We start from the raw sequence: 20,703 nt of genomic DNA, 5'->3' as shown, positions 1-20,703 counted from the left end.
TGAATTTAGCCAGTTAACCTGGATATGTTTATCCATGATCCGGTTTCACGAAAGAAAATTGAAGCAATCCTGCCTTAGTTACCATGGCAATTTAGCTGTGAAGTTAGCCTGGTCCGGACCAGGCTAACAGCCAAGCTTTATTAATCCAGTGCCTTGTTCTTCAAGTTTTGTGAAATAGCTGTTAGTCCAATGAGTTTTTCCACACTTATTCAATTCTTATGCGAAAATCGAAGATCTACAAGCCCGAAATGTTTTTGTCTTATGGCGGCCGGGGGTCCCCGGCCCCCCATGGACCCCCGCCCCCGTGGACCCCCGTGGACCCCCAGACCCCCGGCCCCCTGTGTACCTCCGGACCCCCGTGGACCCCCGTGGACCCCCATGGACCTCCGGACCCCCGTCCCCGTGGACCCCCGTATACCCCGGACCTCTGTTGGGGGTCAACGGGGGTCCGGGAGTACCCGGACCCCCGTTGACCCCCGTGGACCGGGGACCCCCGGCCGCCAAAAGGCAAGCTTTTCACTTGTAGATCTTCGATTTTAGAAATTAGAAATTAGAAAATTATTCTAAGTGTTTATAATTATAATTCCAACATTCACTTAAACTCCTTATGTTTAAGCCTAACTGAATTATATATTTATGGATTTGTATATAAATTAATTGCATATTTTTGGACAACTTGCACATTTAATTTGTCGGCAATACTTTGCCACGCTTTCTCCCTGGATCTATATTTATTGCGGCCGTGTTTCCTTTCTTGCTTATTATAAATGTTACTTCCTTGTATGATTCCATGAGCTGCTGCAGTGCTGCTGTTCAGCCACAGAGAAGAACGCCACTCTGGTTTTGGGCTCCATGATTGGTCAAGTTCAAGGATCGACTTTCATGGTCTTTTATAGGAATATGTGAACTCACATTCAGCCTAGTTTAACGATCCTGGCTCGACAAACCTCTCCTTCTCAGCCCGGCTTGGCGTTCGTGGAACTGAATAAACCAGGCTGAACAGCGCAGGCTTGTCAAACCTGAATTTGCCTTTCAAACCAGGATAATTTAATTCCGCTTTCGTGAAATAGACCCCAGGTGGTACGGCAGCCAGCACACCACAAACACCAACGAGTACCATGTACTCACCAACGTGCACCAGCCCCACTTCTCGCCTGCCCTGCACATCCGGAGCCGTGCGAACCGTGTGCGGATGTTGAAGGTGATGATGCCCGCCGCAGGGCCCATGAACAGAATAAATCAATCACAAAAAAGCACTCTATGCTATCGTGCTTCGGCATCACGTAACAGCCCGGTTTGTTCCATTCCAAGAGGTCCACAAGAACGTTCTCAAACATTGGAAGCAGGTCGCACCCGAAAGCCTGGTAAGGGACAAGTAACGCTCAAGGGTCATGAAGGCCAGGAAGAAGGAGCTGCTGTAGAAGTTGACCCCCCACAGCCACACTTGGTCCATGGTCATCTCCATCATGAAGAACGGCAAGATCACGATCACCATGAGGTCGGCACGAGTTGACAGAGGCGACCACAGCGTTCTCCAACAGGCCCACCGTGAAGACGAATAGGTAGAGGAGGAAGAGCGCAATGCGCCGACCGTTCCGTGTTGATTTGGAGGGTGCACTCGTTGGACCACAGCGGCGTGTCGTTGTGGAAGGAGTGGTTACTGTTCTTCAAGCGACATGCTCTGGAGTTAAAAGCAGAGAGGACTGAGGATTGTTTTCAGACTCTAGCTCAAAGTGTTTGATTATGTTTTCAAACATTACATAAGAAAAGACCAGCACAAAAGGAGAGTCTATGAAAATATGATGTTTCCAGGATATTCTAAGTGGCTTATAATAGTAGTGCAGTTATAAAAGGCGTTTATTTTGAAGAATGTGTGAATCTTTGCCTTGTTGTTTGGAACTGAGTGCATGCTTCAAATTTATCATTCTAATCTGAATTGCTCGCTTACTGGGTGCAGTACAATTCCTTGTGATCTCTATCACCAATCCAGATAAATATCCATCAAGTTTCTGGATGAAAGTATTTGCCAAGCGCACAGTGATGCTAGGATAGGAATGTAAGACACGATCAAGTACCAAGACTGAAATGTCCCCACTTTCCACAATCAATATACACAAATGTATGTATCATTCACAAAATTATCAAAGTACTTAGAAAAGTTAAACCACATCAACTGAATTTGAGGCAGCAAATTGGTCATATTACCTTGATATGTTGATGTGTCTGCTGGAAAGGATTAATGATGAAGAGGGAGGGTTTGATGTTGAAGCCCAATTGTCTCGGATCTAGTGCACTGTTTCCCAAACAGTGGATCGGGGACCCATGTTTTGGTCGTGGATACATTTTTATGGGGCACGAGTAAATAGTTTTTTTTCCTTTTTTTTCCATTTCCTACAATTTAAAAAAATAAATTTCTAAGGATTACAAAAAAAGGAAAATCACGAATTTTCAGTCAATCAAGCATTTTTCAAAATAAAAATCTAAGAAATTCCATATCAACTAGAAAAAGTGCTCCTCGGAGCCCAGGTCTCCGCCAGGTCAGGTAGGTTATTGTGGCCTCCTGGTGGCGCTAACAGGCCAATGTGAAAAGGGTACCATTTCTTCTTAGGCCTTTCACGGCAATCGGACACTGCATTCATGATTTGAGGCATTTTGTTCCAAAAATGTGTTTTGCTAAATTAGACCTGCTGGTGGCGCTATAACAGGCCAATGTGAAAAGGGTGGCATTTTGGCCTAGTGGTAATGTGCGTGCAAAACGAACTAATCCTGCAAACTTTGGAAGCCAATCTTAGGCAATCAGGATGGAATATGGGAAATCAGACAGATTCTTGTTGATCACATGACTATAGAGATACTGTGTATCGATTTGTGTGATGTTTGGACAAAATCTTTAGTAATATCAAGAAATTTGTTTTGCACAAATCGGCCTCCTGGTGGTGCTATAACAGGCCAATCTGAAAAAATTGGGGCAGAGGTTCGGCTTTGGCATCCAGGGAGTGTGTGTGCACAGTTTCGCAGCAACCGGGCCAACGGTGTCGGAGATTAGCTGCTCACAGACAGACAGACGGACGGACACACGGACGGACACACGGACGGACGGACGGACGGACGGACGGACGGACGGACGGACGGACGGACGGACGGACGGACGGACGGACGGACGGACGGACAGGGTGCAAAACATAGTCTCGGCCATGCCTTTCGGCCTGGCAGAGACAATAAATAAGACGTAGTGAAAATAGCTGATCTACAAGCTCACAACGTGCTGCATCGTGACATGTTGTGAGCTTGTAGATAAGCTATTTTCACTTTTGGGTTTGGGTGCCGGGGAAGACATCAAATTTCTCTATGGGTCTTGAGCTAAAAAGTGGTCTTCAACATGGGGCCGGGACCCCTACAGGATCCTCAGAATTACTACAGGGCCGCTGCCAAATATTTGTGTGATAGGAAGCTTTTTTTTCTTTCTATTATTACATAAACCTCTTGAACCCTAGCATCTCCATTCTGATGGGAATATTCTCAGAAAATAGCCGATCTACAAGCTCACAATGCGTAGCAGCGGGACACGTTGTGAGCATGTAGATCGGCTATTTTCGGCGAAGAGGTTTGGTGTGAGGAAAAGAGAGCAGACCAAGTAGCCTAATGAGCCAACGTTCAAGTTTAAGTAATGGTTTAAGTGGTAAATGTCTGATGTCTGAGTCTATGAAGCTATCTATGAAAAAGTTTTATCCCCGCTTCATCTCTCTCTCAGCTAAGGGGTCTTTGGCCTGAAAAAGGTTGAAGACCCCTGATATACAGTATAGCCTATATGGAGAGTAGATAGTCACCCTTGCACAGCCTCTTGTAATCAGGTGCTGGTTGGTTGGAGGAACATTAATTCATCATAGTGTTTATTTAGTGACAGCTGTCTCCCTGTTTATAGTAAACCGAAAATGCATGTTCAGGGCAGTGTACCAATGTTATTTAATCAGAACAGACTAACAGAGACATCATACAGGATACAGGATATAAGTGAAATTGGAAGTGATGACACAAAGAAATGAGCAGACGAGAGACACTATAAAATTGAAGCTGATAAATGGGTATTCTTTCCTGATTGATGAAATTGGCAACGCATCAGTTTATTAAAGAGCTGCAGAGACTCCAATTACTTAACATTCTAATAGCAATTATCGGAATATAGATAGAGCTTTAACTTTTTCACACACCAAAGATATGTATATTTTTAACAAATAAATTGCACTTGCACTACTTTTAAAGTGAAATTTAGTAGATGCCTGCAATAAAAAACGTAATAGGAGACAATCATGTCATTCGCCTAACAGTTTTATTTGGTGGACATGTTTTGGCACAAGCTCTTAGGATAGAGAGTGGTCAACCAGGTGTTCAATGGAGATAAAAGTTGAGTTAAAAACGTAGATTGGTGCTTCTAGGATCAACGGGAACCAAAACTTGAAAAATAGGAAAAGTATGATGAATACCAGTTATGGTCGAAACATGATTTAAGAACCTTGATTTTACGCCCTCTCCTTATTTTTTGAGTGCTTGGATATTTTCCTCTTTTTCTTCTCAGGATAGCTTTAACCACATGAACCGACCCTATTCTGGGCATGTCATAATAGGGATAGGCGAACATTCTGCAAAAATAGGTGAACATTTGGTGAAAATAACAGATCGACAAACAAGCTCACAGTGCTCTATATTGGCTATTATTTTGGGTGAAGAGATTTGGTGTATAGAACCCTAGGGGACCCTGGTCAACAAAGTACTGTATATGCTGTAGGGTTTAAGTGGTTAAGTAATGCAGATACCTATCAACCTGTCAACAGTACCTGTATGGCGTAGAGAACAGAGAAGACAAGACAATCAATGTGAGTTGAGGTAATTCTCTCAGGAACATATTCTAACTGCCCCTAAAAACATCTAGCCTAGCAAAAAGACCCACTTTGCTTTTTATTCCATGCTCACAACAACCATAGCATACAGCAGGACTGAACAATGGTCCACAGTGGACAAGAGGAGGCATAAAATAATATATATTTAAAAGCTAAATCAGTGGCCAGAGGGTGAACTGAGTGTGCGCGCACACACACACACACACACACACACACAATTAATCAAGCCTAAAATACACAACCATGACACAGGAGTATATTGCCACCTGCTGGCTTTTTTATTTGTTGTTCTTTAAAAGAATATAAGGTCCACATTGGATTTCCCTTGATTCCATGTTATAACATCATTACTTTAATAGTGTGTCGACACACTGAATGGGGACATTATTGAACTAGTTTGTGAACAAGAATAAGATCAATATAACATCTCGTTCATCAACCATCAAGGTTTCTCAGATATAACAAAACAAAATAACAGTCATAGAGGGTGTGTGTATGGGGCAATTTAACGTAAATTGCGATTCATGTTCTGTGCCGTTCTACAAAACTAGATTGCTCACAAAAATTTAAAATTGATAACCCCAGTGAGGTAATGCCCTCTCACTGGCTGCTTTCGTCTAAAACACAAACCATGTTTCTACAGTGGCCCTAACAATTGACTTTATCGAACCATCATCACTTGAATTTAGTCGAGTGCTCCACAAACACAACACATTTGATCTATTCTATTCCATTACCGGCAGACCTTATTCAACTGATGAAGGGCTTTCTTGTCTTAATCAGGTGTGCTGGTGGAAGAATAGATCAAGTATTTGTGAACCGGTCATCAGGAAATTTCCCTTAATTTCCACAGGAGTAGCCTACAGTACTGTATGTTGTATTTCCATGATAGTACAGTATAACATCCTGGCCTGTTTGTGGCAGAGGGGGACTTCCCAGCATGCCTTCTGTTATCTTTACCGACTTATAATTCTGACTACAATGACCTCAGAAGGTCACTTGACCTTCTGGTAACACTAAATTAGATGGAGACTTAGTGATTGGCATTGGTCTGTCTCTTCTACAGATGCCTAAAGACTGAGTACAGTCTGGTTGAATGCTGAATCGAATTAATAAGGAAAATCATCATTCAAAATCAAAATGTAATAATCAGCAATGGCTCAACATATCTATTACATCAAAGTTGATTTGGTCAAATTTATCAGGCATACTTCCAAACGTAGTTACTCTGACATTAAAAACAAACTGGAATGCAGAGATAACCATTTGATAATTTTATTTCATAGTCATCAAAAAGAAGACATTTTCTGTGAGAAAAAAATAACCCAAACATTTCAAAACAAACAATGTCAAACAAGTACAGGAGTCCAGATGAACTGAACTACCCTCTCAGGCCAGTTAGTTTTGGCTGCATGTAGCTTAGAACTACACAGCATTATAAACCTTCCGTGCAAGTGTAAAAAAAGAAAGGAGAAAAAAAAGTCATGAATCCATACATAATACTTTCTCTTGTCAAGTATATTCAAAACAGCCATTATCAGATAAATCAATAACTGAACAAAAGAGAAATATGACTCATCATATTCCAGAGCGTAATTAGAGAACAGCTGAATCAAGGAATCATTCCCACATTTGGCACAAATGTAATCTTGGCTCTGCAGCGAAAATACTAAAACGGGTAAAACTACAGAACTAGAATGAACATGAGGGACAGTGGTGTACAATGGTGCAGTCAGTGATACGTTTCATTGTGTCAACAGCGCAGGAGACAACAGCATCTGTAAAGTTCAGACACATTATTTCCTTGCCATGGGAACACATCTGTGCTGTTGATCTCATGCACCGTGCCAGTGTTGATTTCAAAGACATTATTAAGCATTTTAAAGGCTAATTTATATGGGAAAAAAGGGGCCGATGCGTCAGTTGAAAATAAGTCATAGTTGTCAAGAGACACTTCCTGAAAGAGTCATAGTATAAACTAGCCTAAAGGCAGTCATCTGTTTCTCTAGCCTTTCATACTGTGTAGCAATATTTGTTGAGTATAATAACAGTACTGAACATAATAGGATCTAACATTTATATTCAAAATGGTCAAAAATGTTGATACAAAGTACCACTTGCAGTTCTTGGAATGATTGCTCCCTGAAATCATTTCCAAGGACTGTAACAAAAGTCATTTATTTTCAGGGTCACAATTTTGGGGAAAAAAATAATAATTTTGACAATGTATTTTGTAACCGTACACTTCTTTAGTCGAGTGTTGGATGTTGATCTGATAGCGAGCGTCCTTTCTTTTCAGTCTAATTCCATCAGCAAACTGTGTGTGGAAGCCCCATTTCCCCCAAAATGATCATAATCCAATTACTTATATTCCTACTTAAATGCTTCTCTTACAGTCCATAGTGATTTGTAAGGAAGTTTCATGCATTGAACATCTCATTGGGGAAATAATGACCAGAAAGGGGCAATATTATGCCGCTTGGATGACACGGTGTTGATATAGTATAATTGGCAATGAGATGTGTGATTTGATTCGATTTTTCCAGGCAGATAAGGCAAGCATTATGGAGACAAACTGCCTGGGGCTGGTTCCTGTTTCAATTTAGGCTTCTGTTTGGCCCTTTCTGAAGATAACTTGCATGGTAATGTTTGTTCATTAGTAGTAGCCCTACTATCCTTCACTTTCACATGTCACTGTTCCCATACAGTATTATGGTACATTTATTATACAGTACATTCAACTGGATATAAATGACTTCCAACTGAAAGTCAAAAACCTGTTATGTTTGTCATGCCACAAAGTTTAAATTAGGCTTTAGGCATAAAGAAAAATGTATTCAGTCTGGACCGTTTTAAACCACGCAAAATTGATCCAGTTAATATCAGTTATTTGTTTCCAGGATTCCACGCATTAGGAAATACATTATTTGACCTAATTTAATACAATGAATGTATTCATTGCTTAATGTAAAAGTGAGATTGTTAGCTGGAGAAAATAAGGGTATTGTTTGAGGATGACAGTTCTTGAACTGTGAAATATCAATGTAATCAAAGGATAGCCATGTAGTCCTTCATCCAATTATAGTCCACATCTATACAAATCTGGTGTTCTTTTACAGACCACCATCCAGTAGACGCGCATAGACAGACATATCAGAGATTTCTGCATACTGATACATCTGGGTTAATCTAAATTCAACGAAAACCAGCGCTAACAAACCACGGTCAGTCGCCCACTGCTTTGAAAACCAATTCTGATATCGTCCCTATATGAAGGACCACCCTAAAGTCTTTGCATTGGTTCTGCGATGCTGTTATTTCTCAAAAGTCTTAATAATTTCCACACAGTTTTAGCCCATTCATAGAATTTAGATGCCACCAGACATACCAGTAGGCAGAGATCTCTGCTTGTCTGGCTGGCTAAGTGAGACTAACCCTCCAGTAATGTAAAAAGCCACAAACCAGGTTTTACAGTGGCCCTAAAGATGTCAGTATAGACGCCTCTTAGATTGAGTCCAGTCCAGTCTCATTCTGTCCAACAGTACAACACACACACACACACATATTTTTCTCATGCTTTTCACAACTGGACAGATCTAAAAACATTAATACACCTGGTCCATTTACAACCAGCTAACTGGCCAGCTATCTTTTACTGGTAGGTCTGAATTCTCAGAACAGAATAATAGATGCCAGACCTGACAGGTACATCCCAGACAGACTGAGAGATACGATATCCTATTCTTTGTGAGCTTTTCCTTTTGGCTCCTCGTCATAGGAAACTCCATATTCGTTTACTCTCGTCTTGTCCACGGGGTAGAGCCTGAGGAGAGACAACCAAAGAGACAGAAGGGCAGAGAGAGAGACAGAGAAAGTAGCAGTTAGTACAGAACTGAAATAGCAGTTACATTTTATGTAGTCTCACGTAGCCAGACAACTATTCCACAATCTCCGAATGCTATATAGACTCTGGAACTACACCTCCCAAAAGCCGAGACAGGAAGCTGCCATCTGTTCGTCATTTCCGTTCACGAAAATATATTTCAAAATATCTTTACATTTTATTTTAGAATTTCTATTTCTGCAAAGCAGCAAGCTGTATATGCATAGATGATTTTGATTTATATTAGGACAAATTTGTGCGGCAGTAAAAGACAAAACTGAAGGGGGTAGGAGGCGTCACATCTGCTTTATCGCTTGATCATTTTCAGAGCTTCCGTGCTCCAGACTGTATGATGGAAGCATTTGAAAATTGTGTAAGAAAACAGTCTGGCCTGCAAGGCTACATTTTATGTGGATTATTGGTGTGTGTGGTGTATGCATGTTTTTGTGTGTTGTGTGTCTGTGTACCATCTCTGATAGAGGTAAATGAGAAAGACCACATCGTCTCTGAAACAGGCCAGTCTGTGGGAGGTTGGCATGGTGATGACGAAGGCAAACACGTCGTCGATGAAGGTATTGAATGCCTGGAAATAATCAATAGCACAATCAATAAATCTGTTCACATGCTCAGGGACAGCCATAAATGAATCATTCCATTAATCGTTAACTAATAATGGGTTATTACCTTGTACATAAAGGCCTTCCAGGGCAGGTGGGCTACAGATTTGAACTGTTGAAGGTTGTAAGCAAACAAGTTAGGAATACACTGACTGAAAATATCAAATAAAATATACTGCTGCCGAAAGGGGAAAAGAATGGGGAAAATACTGTATAAAGAAAATAATAATTAGGAATTGTAGAAACAAAAAACAATGTTTTTAGCACTGCCTATTTTAGTGCTCCCTGCTCTGTCCAGGAGCAGCTAACTTAAACTATTTTTAAAACTGACTTCAGATCCCGTTTGAATTCATGCATCATTTAAATACATCCACGTTCATTGAACATTGTTTCAAATAGATCAGGGGTGCCCAAAAGGTAGATTGCGATCTACCAGTAGATCACAAAGGCTGTGCAGGTAGACCACATGACATGCCCCCCAAATAAAAAATTAAAAAAATTAAAGTATTTTTGGCATCTGCCAATTGAATTAAGGTGACTTGATTGATCAAGAAGGGCCTGTCAGCTCACTGACTTCATGGCTTCTATAGTAGGCAAACCCACAATGCAATGCTTTGTTTTCAAGAGTGTTGCGTGCAAACTTCATTAGCATAAAAAAACAAACTTATTAAAAAAACTACACATTTAAAATGTTTTCCATTTCGTATCCCAAGTGCATTTATCTTATACTTATTACAAAGTATTTTCAACAATGGTATATATATATTTTTTGGTTGGTATCTTGTTGAGCTGGTCATTTTAAAAGTAGTTCTCAAGTCAAAAAAGTGTGGGCACCCCTGAAATAGATCAACAAATACGCAGTCAGGCAATTTAGCTAACTGCCAGAAGTCGTATATGCCTTGAACTCACCTTGTAGTTGACAAACAGTTGGGGAAGCATGAATAGGAAGCCAAAGGCATACACACCTGGAACAACCAAGAGGAGATTATTGTCGACATGAAAATGAATCTGAACGCCTAAACGTAACAGTCAAAATGAACTACTACTATAGGTGATAATACTAATAGCTGATAATAGCTCTATAAGTCTTCCCAATTTCAAATGATATGATTGTTTTTTGCATTTAGAGATTCCTTTAACTTTTTTAGTGGAGCAGAAAACAGCTTACCATTGACCAAGCTGTTGACCAACCACGAGTACCAACTGAGGAGAGAGAGAGAGAGAGAGAGAGAGAGAGAGAGAGAGAGAAAGAGAGAGAGAAAGAGAAAGAGAGAGACACACATTTAGAGAGTGAGGCCCAGAGATGCAGCTGTGAAATTGCATTCATTACATGAAATAGTGCTGTCTTTTTCAACCTCACAGCATGCCAGCCAAACCACACCAGTTTGCAATGACAAGCAGTGTCACATATGCAATACCATCATCAGCGTCATCATCATCATCATCATCATCATATACCTCCTGTATCGTAGGTATACAAGTGCATACACAGCCCCTCCAATACACAGTGGGTAGAGTAGATAGGATAGGTACTTCATGGCCTAGAGGGAGATAGAAAGCAAACTGAGTCCCAGCTTGTATCTCTAGGTCACTTATATATACACAGGTTAAGCAGTTTACACCAAGCTAACAACGGCAACACATAGCGATACCATCGTGTCACGGAGTATAGCGCTTGTTTTATACTTGGCTGTGAGTGGACGTTGCACACCGAAAATAGCAGATATAAAAGCTCACATGTCGCAGGGCGACACAATCAAATCAAGTCTTCATTAGGCATAAGTATCACCTTAATGTGTGCAGTGTATGTACAGTTTCCCTTATGTGTATAGTATATATACAGTATTACAGTATGTTATGTATTGTATACACACTATGTATGTCTCACCAGAGTATCATACTCCTCTGTTCTCCTCTCTGATTCGTCCGATTTCCCAAACTGTTGACATTGGAGGAAAAAGAAAACAGATCAGACTCCTAGAGAATATAGAATTGTATAGGTTACAATTCATTTATTGCGCAGCATTGAAAAAAACAACACCCATTAATGGGAGAAATCACGCCTTTTCCGAAATAAAAAAAAAAAAAAATCCCCATGCTGGTTTTCTTTTAAATACCTACACTTACAAGACAAGTGTGTATTTTTGTTGGGATTTGAACATACCACGAATGTTGGTTTTCCTCCCTTCCAATACAGTTGAATCTTAAAGGCCTTCTTCACCTTCCACACCTGGCAGAATCATTCACACAAACCACAGAATCACACAGTTAAGAATTACAGAATACAGTTGGAATTGACCGATTAAAGCTGCACTATGTAACTTTCCTCTTCTACCCCGGATTAAACCCTGTTTCCTGTGAAAGTGCTGAATTTTTTTTTTACCATTGAGCTAATGGAGCTTGCCTGTTTGCTCGGGGGATAAATTGAATCTTGATTTTGACAATCAACAGGTCAATGGTACCGGTGTCTAGGTGAGACATGACCTTTGACACGATCTTAATGTCAAAATGTGCAGGGAGACAAAATACAACCACCCCAATTGTATAAGTTATATTGTATTAACATACAGATTGGACAACATTACATTTTATGCATTAATAAAAGGTTATATAGTGCTGCTTTAAACATCTCCCTATAATTTAGATTATTTTTGTATCTCTAAGTAGCATCAAAGGAAGGGAATGCATTTTATTATCTACTTTCTAAGAAATGTATTAATTCCAGAAGAGAACCCCACCCTTATCCAACACCCATGTCATATAGTTTCTACTATTATCATATCGTACGCCATTATTTTGGACTGTGTGTGTGTGTGTGTGTGTGTGTGTGTGTGTGTGTGTGTGTGTGTGTGTGTGTGTGTGTGTGTGTGTGTGTGTGTGTGTGTGTGTGTGTGTGTGTGTGTGTGTGTGTGTGTGTGTGTGTGTGTATTTACTTCAATGATGGAGCCAACGCCAGCAGGGATTAGGACTAGCAGGCTGGTCTGCTCATCGAACAAGTAAAGGAAAATCACTATGGTGCTGAAACATCGCCACAACACTGCATCAGTGTGAGAGAGAGAAGAGAGAACATTAAAAGTCATGTCATCACTGTGAACCTACTGACATAGCAGAAGTGTGAGCATGGAATATGATATTATAAATATATATATATATATATATATATATATATATATATATATATATATATATATAAATTCAGTTTTAACTGGAACACACTGTGGCTGGGGAAGTGTGTGTAACTGTATGCATATGAAAGCAGGTCTATGCTGAAAAAGAACAGAAATGCTCAGCAAGTGGGAAAAAAGTACCTCAGAGTGACTAATAATATTAGTCTTTCACAGCATTCCACTGAGATTATTATTAATCACAGTGGAATGCTGTGAAAAACCACAGATGGAAAGGTGTGGCTGACCAATTGCTTCAAGGCTCTTATCTGAAACTTAAATATATAAATATGTATCACCACTGTATGTCCTCAAAAACATCACGATAATGAGATGCCCAGCACCCTTAAATATATGCTAGCATATTCGATTAACAGCCATGAAGCTTTGCTGTGGAGTCAACGTGGCTTCCACTGAAAGCAATGTTGGTCATCACTGTTATCAGTCATGGATATGTGGCACTGATGCATTGATGTGAACTGGCTGATCAGTGTGTAGACTGACCCACCTGCTTTGCTGGACATTCCAACCATGCTTTTCTTGTGCTTCCAGAAGCTGATGTCATTTTTAAATGCCAGGAAATCAAAGAGGAGCTAAAAAATAGATACCAAAAAAGAGTATGAAAAGAGGGGGAGAGGTAAGCAGTTTAAGAAGTGAAACATGACAATATTTCATAGCAGTGTTTTCTATAATTTTAATTTTCTAATTTCTAGGAGCACGTGTGTGCATGGTGAAGATACATTTTAGTCCAAATGTGAATAAACCACATAAAAGAATAAATTCAGTAATCCTTTATTTTTCCTGCTGTTTACCCGTCAGCTTGTAAAATATTTTATATTACTGATTCCACTCACATGAAAGGCAGCTACAAAGAGGGCAGAAGTGAGGCAAGTTAAACCAAGTGATGCTTCTGCAGGGCGATTAATCAGAATAAGTTCTAGTTGAAAAGGAATCTGTTTTTAAGGCGTGAGACAAAAATAATTGATTAATCTCGGCAACGATTATTTTCATTCTATTTGAGCTTGTTCTAGTCACGTTTCCTGCAGTCCAACCTTGACAAGTTAACCACTTAAACCCTCTATACTTAGGAAACTAACGCTTAGTTGACTAGGTTCAGATGGATCTGTACTTGGTCCGCTATTTCTTTTTCTCTACACCAAATTCCTTTTCGGTGTATGTTCCCCCTAGAATGAGGATGCTAGGATTCAAGTGGTTAAGACCAACTCACATGGAAGGCTGCGACGAAGAATGTAAGAGCCAGGAAGTAGAGATTGGTGTCGACGAAGATTCCTTTAATCTCATCGGCATCCTTCTCTGTGAAACCTGAAATGAGACATGCGTACAGACATACTCACACAATTGTACAGAGTAACAGGTGGACATGCAGCATACAACAGAGTGCCATACTGTACATATACCTCACAGTGAAGAGACATAGTAAGTCCCATAAGTGTTTTCGCAAAAATGTCCATCTATCCATCATATTAATAGCAGATTAGTAGTGGATCTGCCCTCGCCCCACCCTTCCATACTGTAGCTCAGTTCCTGCTTACTGTAGGTAACATTGGCAGTCATGGAGACTGTTAGCTACTTGCTGAAACACAAGACTGGAATAGGTTTAGTCTAACCTGGCAGTCTATGATTTTTGTTCACTTGGTTCAATACAATTTCATGTTGTAGCAAGCAGGGGTGAGATGGAGGGGCAATTAGGACAATAGGGCTCACCTGTGTACCCCTTCCCATAATAAACTTGTTGTGGAGGACAACACTCACAGTAGCTGGGCATTTGGCAGCTCATTTTATATTTCATACATGACAAATTAAGAGTCCACAGCAATTATTTTTGTTCCCATCTGCTACTGTAAGTATTCCTTCTGTGAAATTAACCAGATCTCTCCTTGAATTTGATCAAATCGACTAACCTCCTCCATCCTATGGACATTACTTGTTGTGGGATCAAAGTTGTAACTGTCACTCTGTCAGTGAAGTGTGTGTGTCATACTAAATGTATTGAAGTGGGACACACACTGGCATGCTGTATTCACGCAAAGATCTTAGTTAGCGACCTGGCCAGATAGTTACTGTATCCTTCATAACAGCATAATATAATTTAACTTGCCCAGCCTTTGTAAATACATTGGCATCACACAGGCAAATCGAGAATCTAGGAATTGCCTTGCTATATGTGCACGTGTCTGCTTTTCCCTGTGCATGTCTATGTATGTGCTTCTCCATGGGGTATGTCATTGTGTTGTTCATGTAGTCCATGTCTCTCTCATACCAAACTGTTGCAGTGAGAAGACTGCATCTTGCATGTGTATCCAGAATCGTAGTCTGCCCAGAGAGATGGAGTCGTAGGAGATGGTTAGAGGAAGCTCCACAGTGGTGCGGTTAATCTCCTAGACATAAACGAATAAAAGAAAAAGTAGGTAACTATCTAATTGAATGACTAGCACCTCAACAAATTAACTAAACTTAATTTAAAACAAAAACAAGCTCTTGCACTATGATGCTGCGCTCACACTAGAAGCGACAAAGCAATACGCTACACGTCATGTTCAATGGACGCCAGCGACTTGAAACTACACACTGATACCCTACACTTGTCGCTGAGTGACAGGCATGACGCACTACAAATCAAGATGAGCTTGCCTCAATTTTTTCAGCACTCCAATGATGCAGTGAAGCGTCAATCATACTTTTCCACTCCTCCACCCTCCCCACAACTCCTGCTATGTTCCATAAAAGTTTGACAAATTCTTTCATACCATGGACCAGTTCCCGGTGCCATTTTTCATTTATACAGCGTGACTGTGGCTTGCGCAACACTTCAGCACACTGGGCCGTTTTGTAGCTTTTGTTGCCGCTAGTGTTAACGCAGCATGAGTCCAAACTATTCTATTACAGTGCCATGTATTAGATCCTGATCTTGACCCTCAGCACTATTAAAGATTTCTTTATATTATAGCACTACAAACTTTTTGATTCAGTAGCTCAGTTCTAGTAATCACGTTGTACCATGTTAAAGGATTAAAGTTGAGGACTTACAACTAGGTCCTTGACTCGGTTGCTGAGCTCATCCACAAACAGCAGAGGTAGATACACCATCTTTCTACCATTCTGAAACCTGACACACACACACACACACACACACACACACACACACACACACACACACACACACACACACACACACACACACACACACACACACACACACACACACACACACACACACACACACACACACACACACACACACACACACACACACACACACACACACACACACACACATTCCATATTCATTTTCAAAAGCAGGTTTCATGAGATGAAATGCTGTGACTTTCTGTCACTTAAAAAGCTGCTTGATTGGTCATCTGTACTGACTTTATGGTATCAATATCTTGCCATGTTACATTTTGAAATCTATGAAATCTCTTTGTGTCAGTCAACTTTGAACTGGGCTTGTGTATCGCCTAGGACCCATGGAAGTCTATGATAATGGAGACTGCAACGGGTACTACAAAACCGGAGGGGCATGCGTTCCCAACAGGCATCGTCCCAGTTACATACATTTCAAATAAATCATTTAAGGTCTTGAACATACACTTAAATTGAGTTACATCACTCTGGGGGGTAACCTGCCTATATGCCATACATTTTAAGACGTGTGTGCGGTATCTTACACTCTGAGGTATCTGTGTACGTCGCTGGGCATGGATTCTCTATCAAACAGGAAGTGGTCACTGACTATGTTGAGCGTCAATCGTGTTCGCCAATGGGAGACTGGGTGGTCTGACGTGGAAGCTCCTCCCCCTGTTGCCGGGTTGCCATGACGATCCTTTTGCCCCTGGGGTTCTTTCTGATCCTTCAGTGATGGACAGATGCACTTTTGATAAGTCAGGTTTCGTACCATTTTACCAAACTTTTAATTATTAGCTTTTTCACCCAACTACGGACTACAGATGGAACAATGGAGTAGAGCTGCAACTATCGATTATCTTTCTTAACGATTATTCTATCTATTACTCTTCTGGTTAATCAATTCACGAGAAGCACATAAAACAAATGTGTGACTCATTGTAAACTGTTTGCCTCCCAGTTGGACTTTGGTCAATTTATGCTATTGTATTTAAATAAAAAAATATAATAATAAAGAAATTGGAATACTAAAGACATTTATACATAACATAATAACAATGAAAAAAGTAATATTTCAAATGGTTCCCCCAATTATAATTTTTTTAATGATTGATTCAATCAATTAGTTAGATGAACTGTGCACCCCTGCCATTAAGTGAATATGTGAACATATCATTACTATTATTACCCGTGTGTCATCTTCTCCAGCTATCAGAGAGACTTCGGGTGGCTTAGGGACCATGTATGTAGTGAGCTGAGCCACCAGATGGACCTGTCTTGGATCATGCCATGGAGTGGTGCCAGCTTGATGGACAAATATCAATGCATAGAGAGTGCCATTGTTGCGTGTCTTCTTCGGGAGAGACACGTTGACAATCCTGTGGGGTGTGAGAGGAGAGGGGGGTGTAAGAGGAGAGGGGGGGAGTAGAGGGACAGGTATACAGAGAGGATGAAGAGGGGAGTAGGACTGAGTGTGAGCGAGCTAGCTGTAAGCTACAGCAAAAAGGACCACTATTTTTCCGCTCTAGGCACAGTTATGTGTAATCTAAAGGCACACTTGTATTTAGAGCGAAAATAGCAGATCTACAAGCCCACAATACATGGCATCAAGATTGGCTATTTTTGAAAAATTTTGGGGGGAAATATACATATTTTTAAAGATTAAAAGTTTTGCCTATTATGACAAGTGGTTAAAATACATTTATTTAGGCCGGGTAATGGGTATATAATTTTGCCCCTCTATTAGGAAATGAGTGCTCACAAATTAAGTACTGATATAGTCAATTAAAACAATGATTAATGTTGTATATGTTGCAATAAAAATGTGTGGGCGTCATAAAATGGCAAGGCACACAAACTAGTGCCTCCGTGTCGGCACACCGTTTGAAAACCACTGCTCTAGAGACCCATGTTAATGACTTATTAATAATTATTAACAACTGGACAAACATGGCCGAGTCCCACCTACCGCTCAAATTGGTTGTTGACATCGAAGTTCTCCTCTTTGTGAAGCAGAGTGTGCCCTCCATCAGCGTTTGGACGCGTCGCACTGTAGATACTCAGCTAGAAGGGAGAGAGATGCGTTGTATGTTATTAGTCATCATTATAAGTAGTAGTAATCAAACGGATGGTATAGGGGTCCAAGTCACTTATGCACCTACAGTGTTTTCAGTACATCGTGTGCTACAGGCAAAATCGTATCAGGTTAGATCTCCAACTGTGGGAAGACAGAGCAAGAGATGCTGTCCAACCAACCAAGCGGCAAACCTGATGGGCAGCCAGTCAGCTTACCCACCACCTCCTGTCTGGCCAGGCTGCCTACCAGGCATCCAGTTAGACAGACGATATAGACACTGACAGAAAGACAGACTGAATGACCATCCGTCTACTCCATCTACTACTGCAGGGGTCTTCAACAGGGGGTCCGGGACCCCTAGGGGGTCCTCAGAGTTACTACAGGGGGGCCGCAAAATCTTTGTGTGATAGGAACTTCTATTTTCTTTATCATCCCTATTCTGAGGGGAACATTAGCCGAGAATAGCAGATCTACAAGCTGCGAGGCGTTGTGGGCTTGTAGATCGGCTATTTTCGGCAAAGAGGTTTGGTGTAGGGGGGAACGGACCAAGTGCAAGTTTTCTGAGTATTGAGGGTTTACGTGGGGTTAACTGTTTAGCATGAATCAAACACACATTGATAGTGCTGTCAAACAAGTCTATGAAAAAGTTGAATCTGCAACACAATTTCATACAATATGTAGTGGGGGTCCCTGCTTCATCTCTCTCTCAACTAAGAGAGATACCAACCTGCAGTTTAGGTTTCCCTGCTAAGAACGGCGTGATACAGTTGTCTCCTGTGGGGCTGTCGCAGGGTTTTGTGTATATGATCCCAAACATCACCCAGCAGGTGTGTAGCACATACACCACAAACACCCCTACGATCAGCGTCGTGAACGATGTTTTGTGGAACATTTTTGGTTGGGGTTCGTCGTGTCGTTTCCTGTCGGCTAGGTGAGGGGCAGAGCCATCTGTCTGGAAGAGAAGAGGTAGTAGATTATAAAGTGTATATTGTTAGGTACAACTATCTCACCACCATAGTAAGAGAGGAGCCAGTACACTTTAAAATACTCAAGAGTTCATTAATCCATTTGTAACTCTGAGAGAGGGTACCCATACAGGTCCACTTGTACATGATTCTCAGAGTTACATTAGTAACTAAGTACATTTACTCAAGTAATGTGCTTAAGTACAATTTTGAGGTGTCTCTACTTTACTGGAGTATTTCCAATTTTCAGTACTTTCACTTCTACTCCACTACATCACAGAGGCAAATATTTTACTTTTACTCCACTACAATTATTTGAAGACTTTAGTTACTAGTTACTTTGTAGATTTTGATTATCATTACAAAACATACATTAACCACTTCAACCCTACATTTCGCCCATTTGAAAATAGCAGATCTACAAGCTCACAATGCTTCACGAAGCGGCGCATTGTGAGCTTGTACATCTGCTATTTTCAAAAGATTTTCATACATTTGTGAAATGGGACAGTCTGCATAATGAGTACTTCCTACTTTTGGTACTTTAAGTGCATTTTGATACCAATACTTTTGTACTTTTACTTTGAATTCCGGACTTTTACTTGGCTCTAAATTGCGATATTGATATTTTTACTTAGGTAAAACATTTGAGTACTTCTTCCACCACTGCAATATTATCGGGATGTACATCATCGCAATGTGAGGGAATGCTGCATGCTTTAGCTCCAGCCTAGCTGCTCCTATAAGTGAGTGTAGGTCGTTTTGTTAACTTACAGTTATGATGAAGCTATGTAAAATCGTCCGTGAATGTATGATCCAACACATTGTATAAACATAATACTATAAAATACAATAAACGTACCTGGGCGAAGCTGTCAGGCTGTCAGTAGTACACTCACAGCTGTCTGATTGGCTGGCTGTTCGCCCACAGATCTCACAGACCTGCCGCTGTCGTTCATATCAGACCGTCCAGCGTGTCAATCAGAGAACGACGGCATTTGCTTGGTATCTGATCGTGACTGTGTTTCCGCAGAAGGAATATATCATTCAGAATGTTCACCTACAGTGAGAGCTGGACCTGCAACATACATTTCCGCCATTCGCTTCCTGGTTGATTCGTTTTTTGGACGAGATTTGGACAGCATTCTCTCGCGAGACGTGTATCTCGGCGGTATCTATCCTTCTATCTTCTCATCTTTCTCGTCTTCCTCGAGTCGTCGAGAGATTATTTTCTACAACGTTTTGGTGAGGGTTAATGTTAATACATAGTATAACTATTATTGAAATTAAAAAATAAAAAAGCAGTTTATTTCTAGGATAAGTTATTGTATTATTATTTATTTTATTTTATTTGTACAAATTATAAGTAAAAAGTGCTGCCACACTCAGCTGTGGACTAATTAGTCACTGAACTCTTCTGGTTGAAGATGGAGAGTCATCATGGTGAGTTAAGAATTCAGAATATCAACAAATGACACTGACTGGTGTCTAAAAACATATTGAGAGGGTAGGAAGAGCAGTACTCAATTACTGTACTTAAGTACAATTTTGAGGTATTTTTACTTGCTGGAGTATTTCCAATTACTTCTACTTCACTACATCTCAGAGGCAAATATTCTACTTTTACTCCACTATAATTATTTGAAAACTTTAGTTACTAATTCATTTGTAGATTTAGATTATTATTTCAAAACATACATTACCCACTTAAGCCCTATATACATTTCGGCCATTTGAAAATAGCAGCTCACAACACGCATTGTGAGCTTGTAGATCTGCTTTTCAAATATTTTGTATACATTTTATACATTTGAAAATAAGTGATAATGAGTACTGTCTACTTTTGGTACTTTAAGCACATTTTGATACCAATACTTTTGTACTTTTACTCAAGTACATTTTGAATTCCAGACTTTTACTTGTAACAGAGTATATCTACATTGCAGTATTGATAATTT

General features: G+C 40.4%; 1 protein-coding gene and 1 pseudogene across 4 annotated transcripts; both read right to left on the bottom strand.

Annotated features, from left to right (window-relative positions):
• Positions 1-1,047: 1,047 nt before the first annotated feature.
• LOC308094855 (G-protein coupled receptor 182-like) lies at positions 1,048-4,900 on the bottom strand (annotated as a pseudogene). Its single transcript has 2 exons — positions 4,833-4,900; positions 1,048-1,665 (listed from the first exon to the last, which is right to left on the bottom strand). The product of its transcript is annotated as a G-protein coupled receptor 182-like (transcript).
• A 1,254-nt stretch (positions 4,901-6,154) lies between these two features.
• On the bottom strand, positions 6,155-19,849 carry clptm1l (CLPTM1 like). Of its 3 annotated transcripts, XR_013933990.1 has the most exons (19): positions 19,608-19,849; positions 18,508-18,732; positions 17,673-17,767; positions 16,893-17,082; positions 16,249-16,430; positions 15,608-15,686; positions 14,841-14,958; positions 13,788-13,882; positions 13,068-13,152; positions 12,329-12,432; positions 11,560-11,625; positions 11,284-11,334; positions 10,854-10,936; positions 10,564-10,598; positions 10,305-10,360; positions 9,463-9,507; positions 9,246-9,361; positions 7,139-8,718; positions 6,155-6,913 (listed from the first exon to the last, which is right to left on the bottom strand). XR_013933990.1 is itself a non-coding variant. In XM_080441590.1 (18 exons), exons 2-18 carry the CDS (start codon positions 18,670-18,672, stop codon positions 8,634-8,636), a joined length of 1,650 nt encoding a protein of 549 aa, XP_080297716.1. In that variant the 5' UTR covers positions 18,673-18,732; positions 19,608-19,849; the 3' UTR covers positions 6,155-8,633. The 3 variants fall into 3 exon arrangements, 2 of the variants coding, with proteins under 2 accessions (XP_080297716.1, XP_080297717.1); XM_080441590.1 differs by having other exon boundaries at positions 6,155-8,718; XM_080441591.1 differs by having other exon boundaries at positions 6,155-8,718; positions 18,508-18,728.
• Between the last annotated feature and the right edge of the window lie 854 nt (positions 19,850-20,703).

The sequence above is a fragment of the Gymnoscopelus braueri genome (genome assembly GCF_963280865.1).
Source record: "Gymnoscopelus braueri genome assembly, chromosome: 11".
NCBI classification, from domain to species: Eukaryota; Metazoa; Chordata; class Actinopteri; order Myctophiformes; family Myctophidae; genus Gymnoscopelus; species Gymnoscopelus braueri.
Note: the sequence above shows the minus strand (reverse complement) of the source record. Positions and strands in the feature narration are given on the sequence as shown.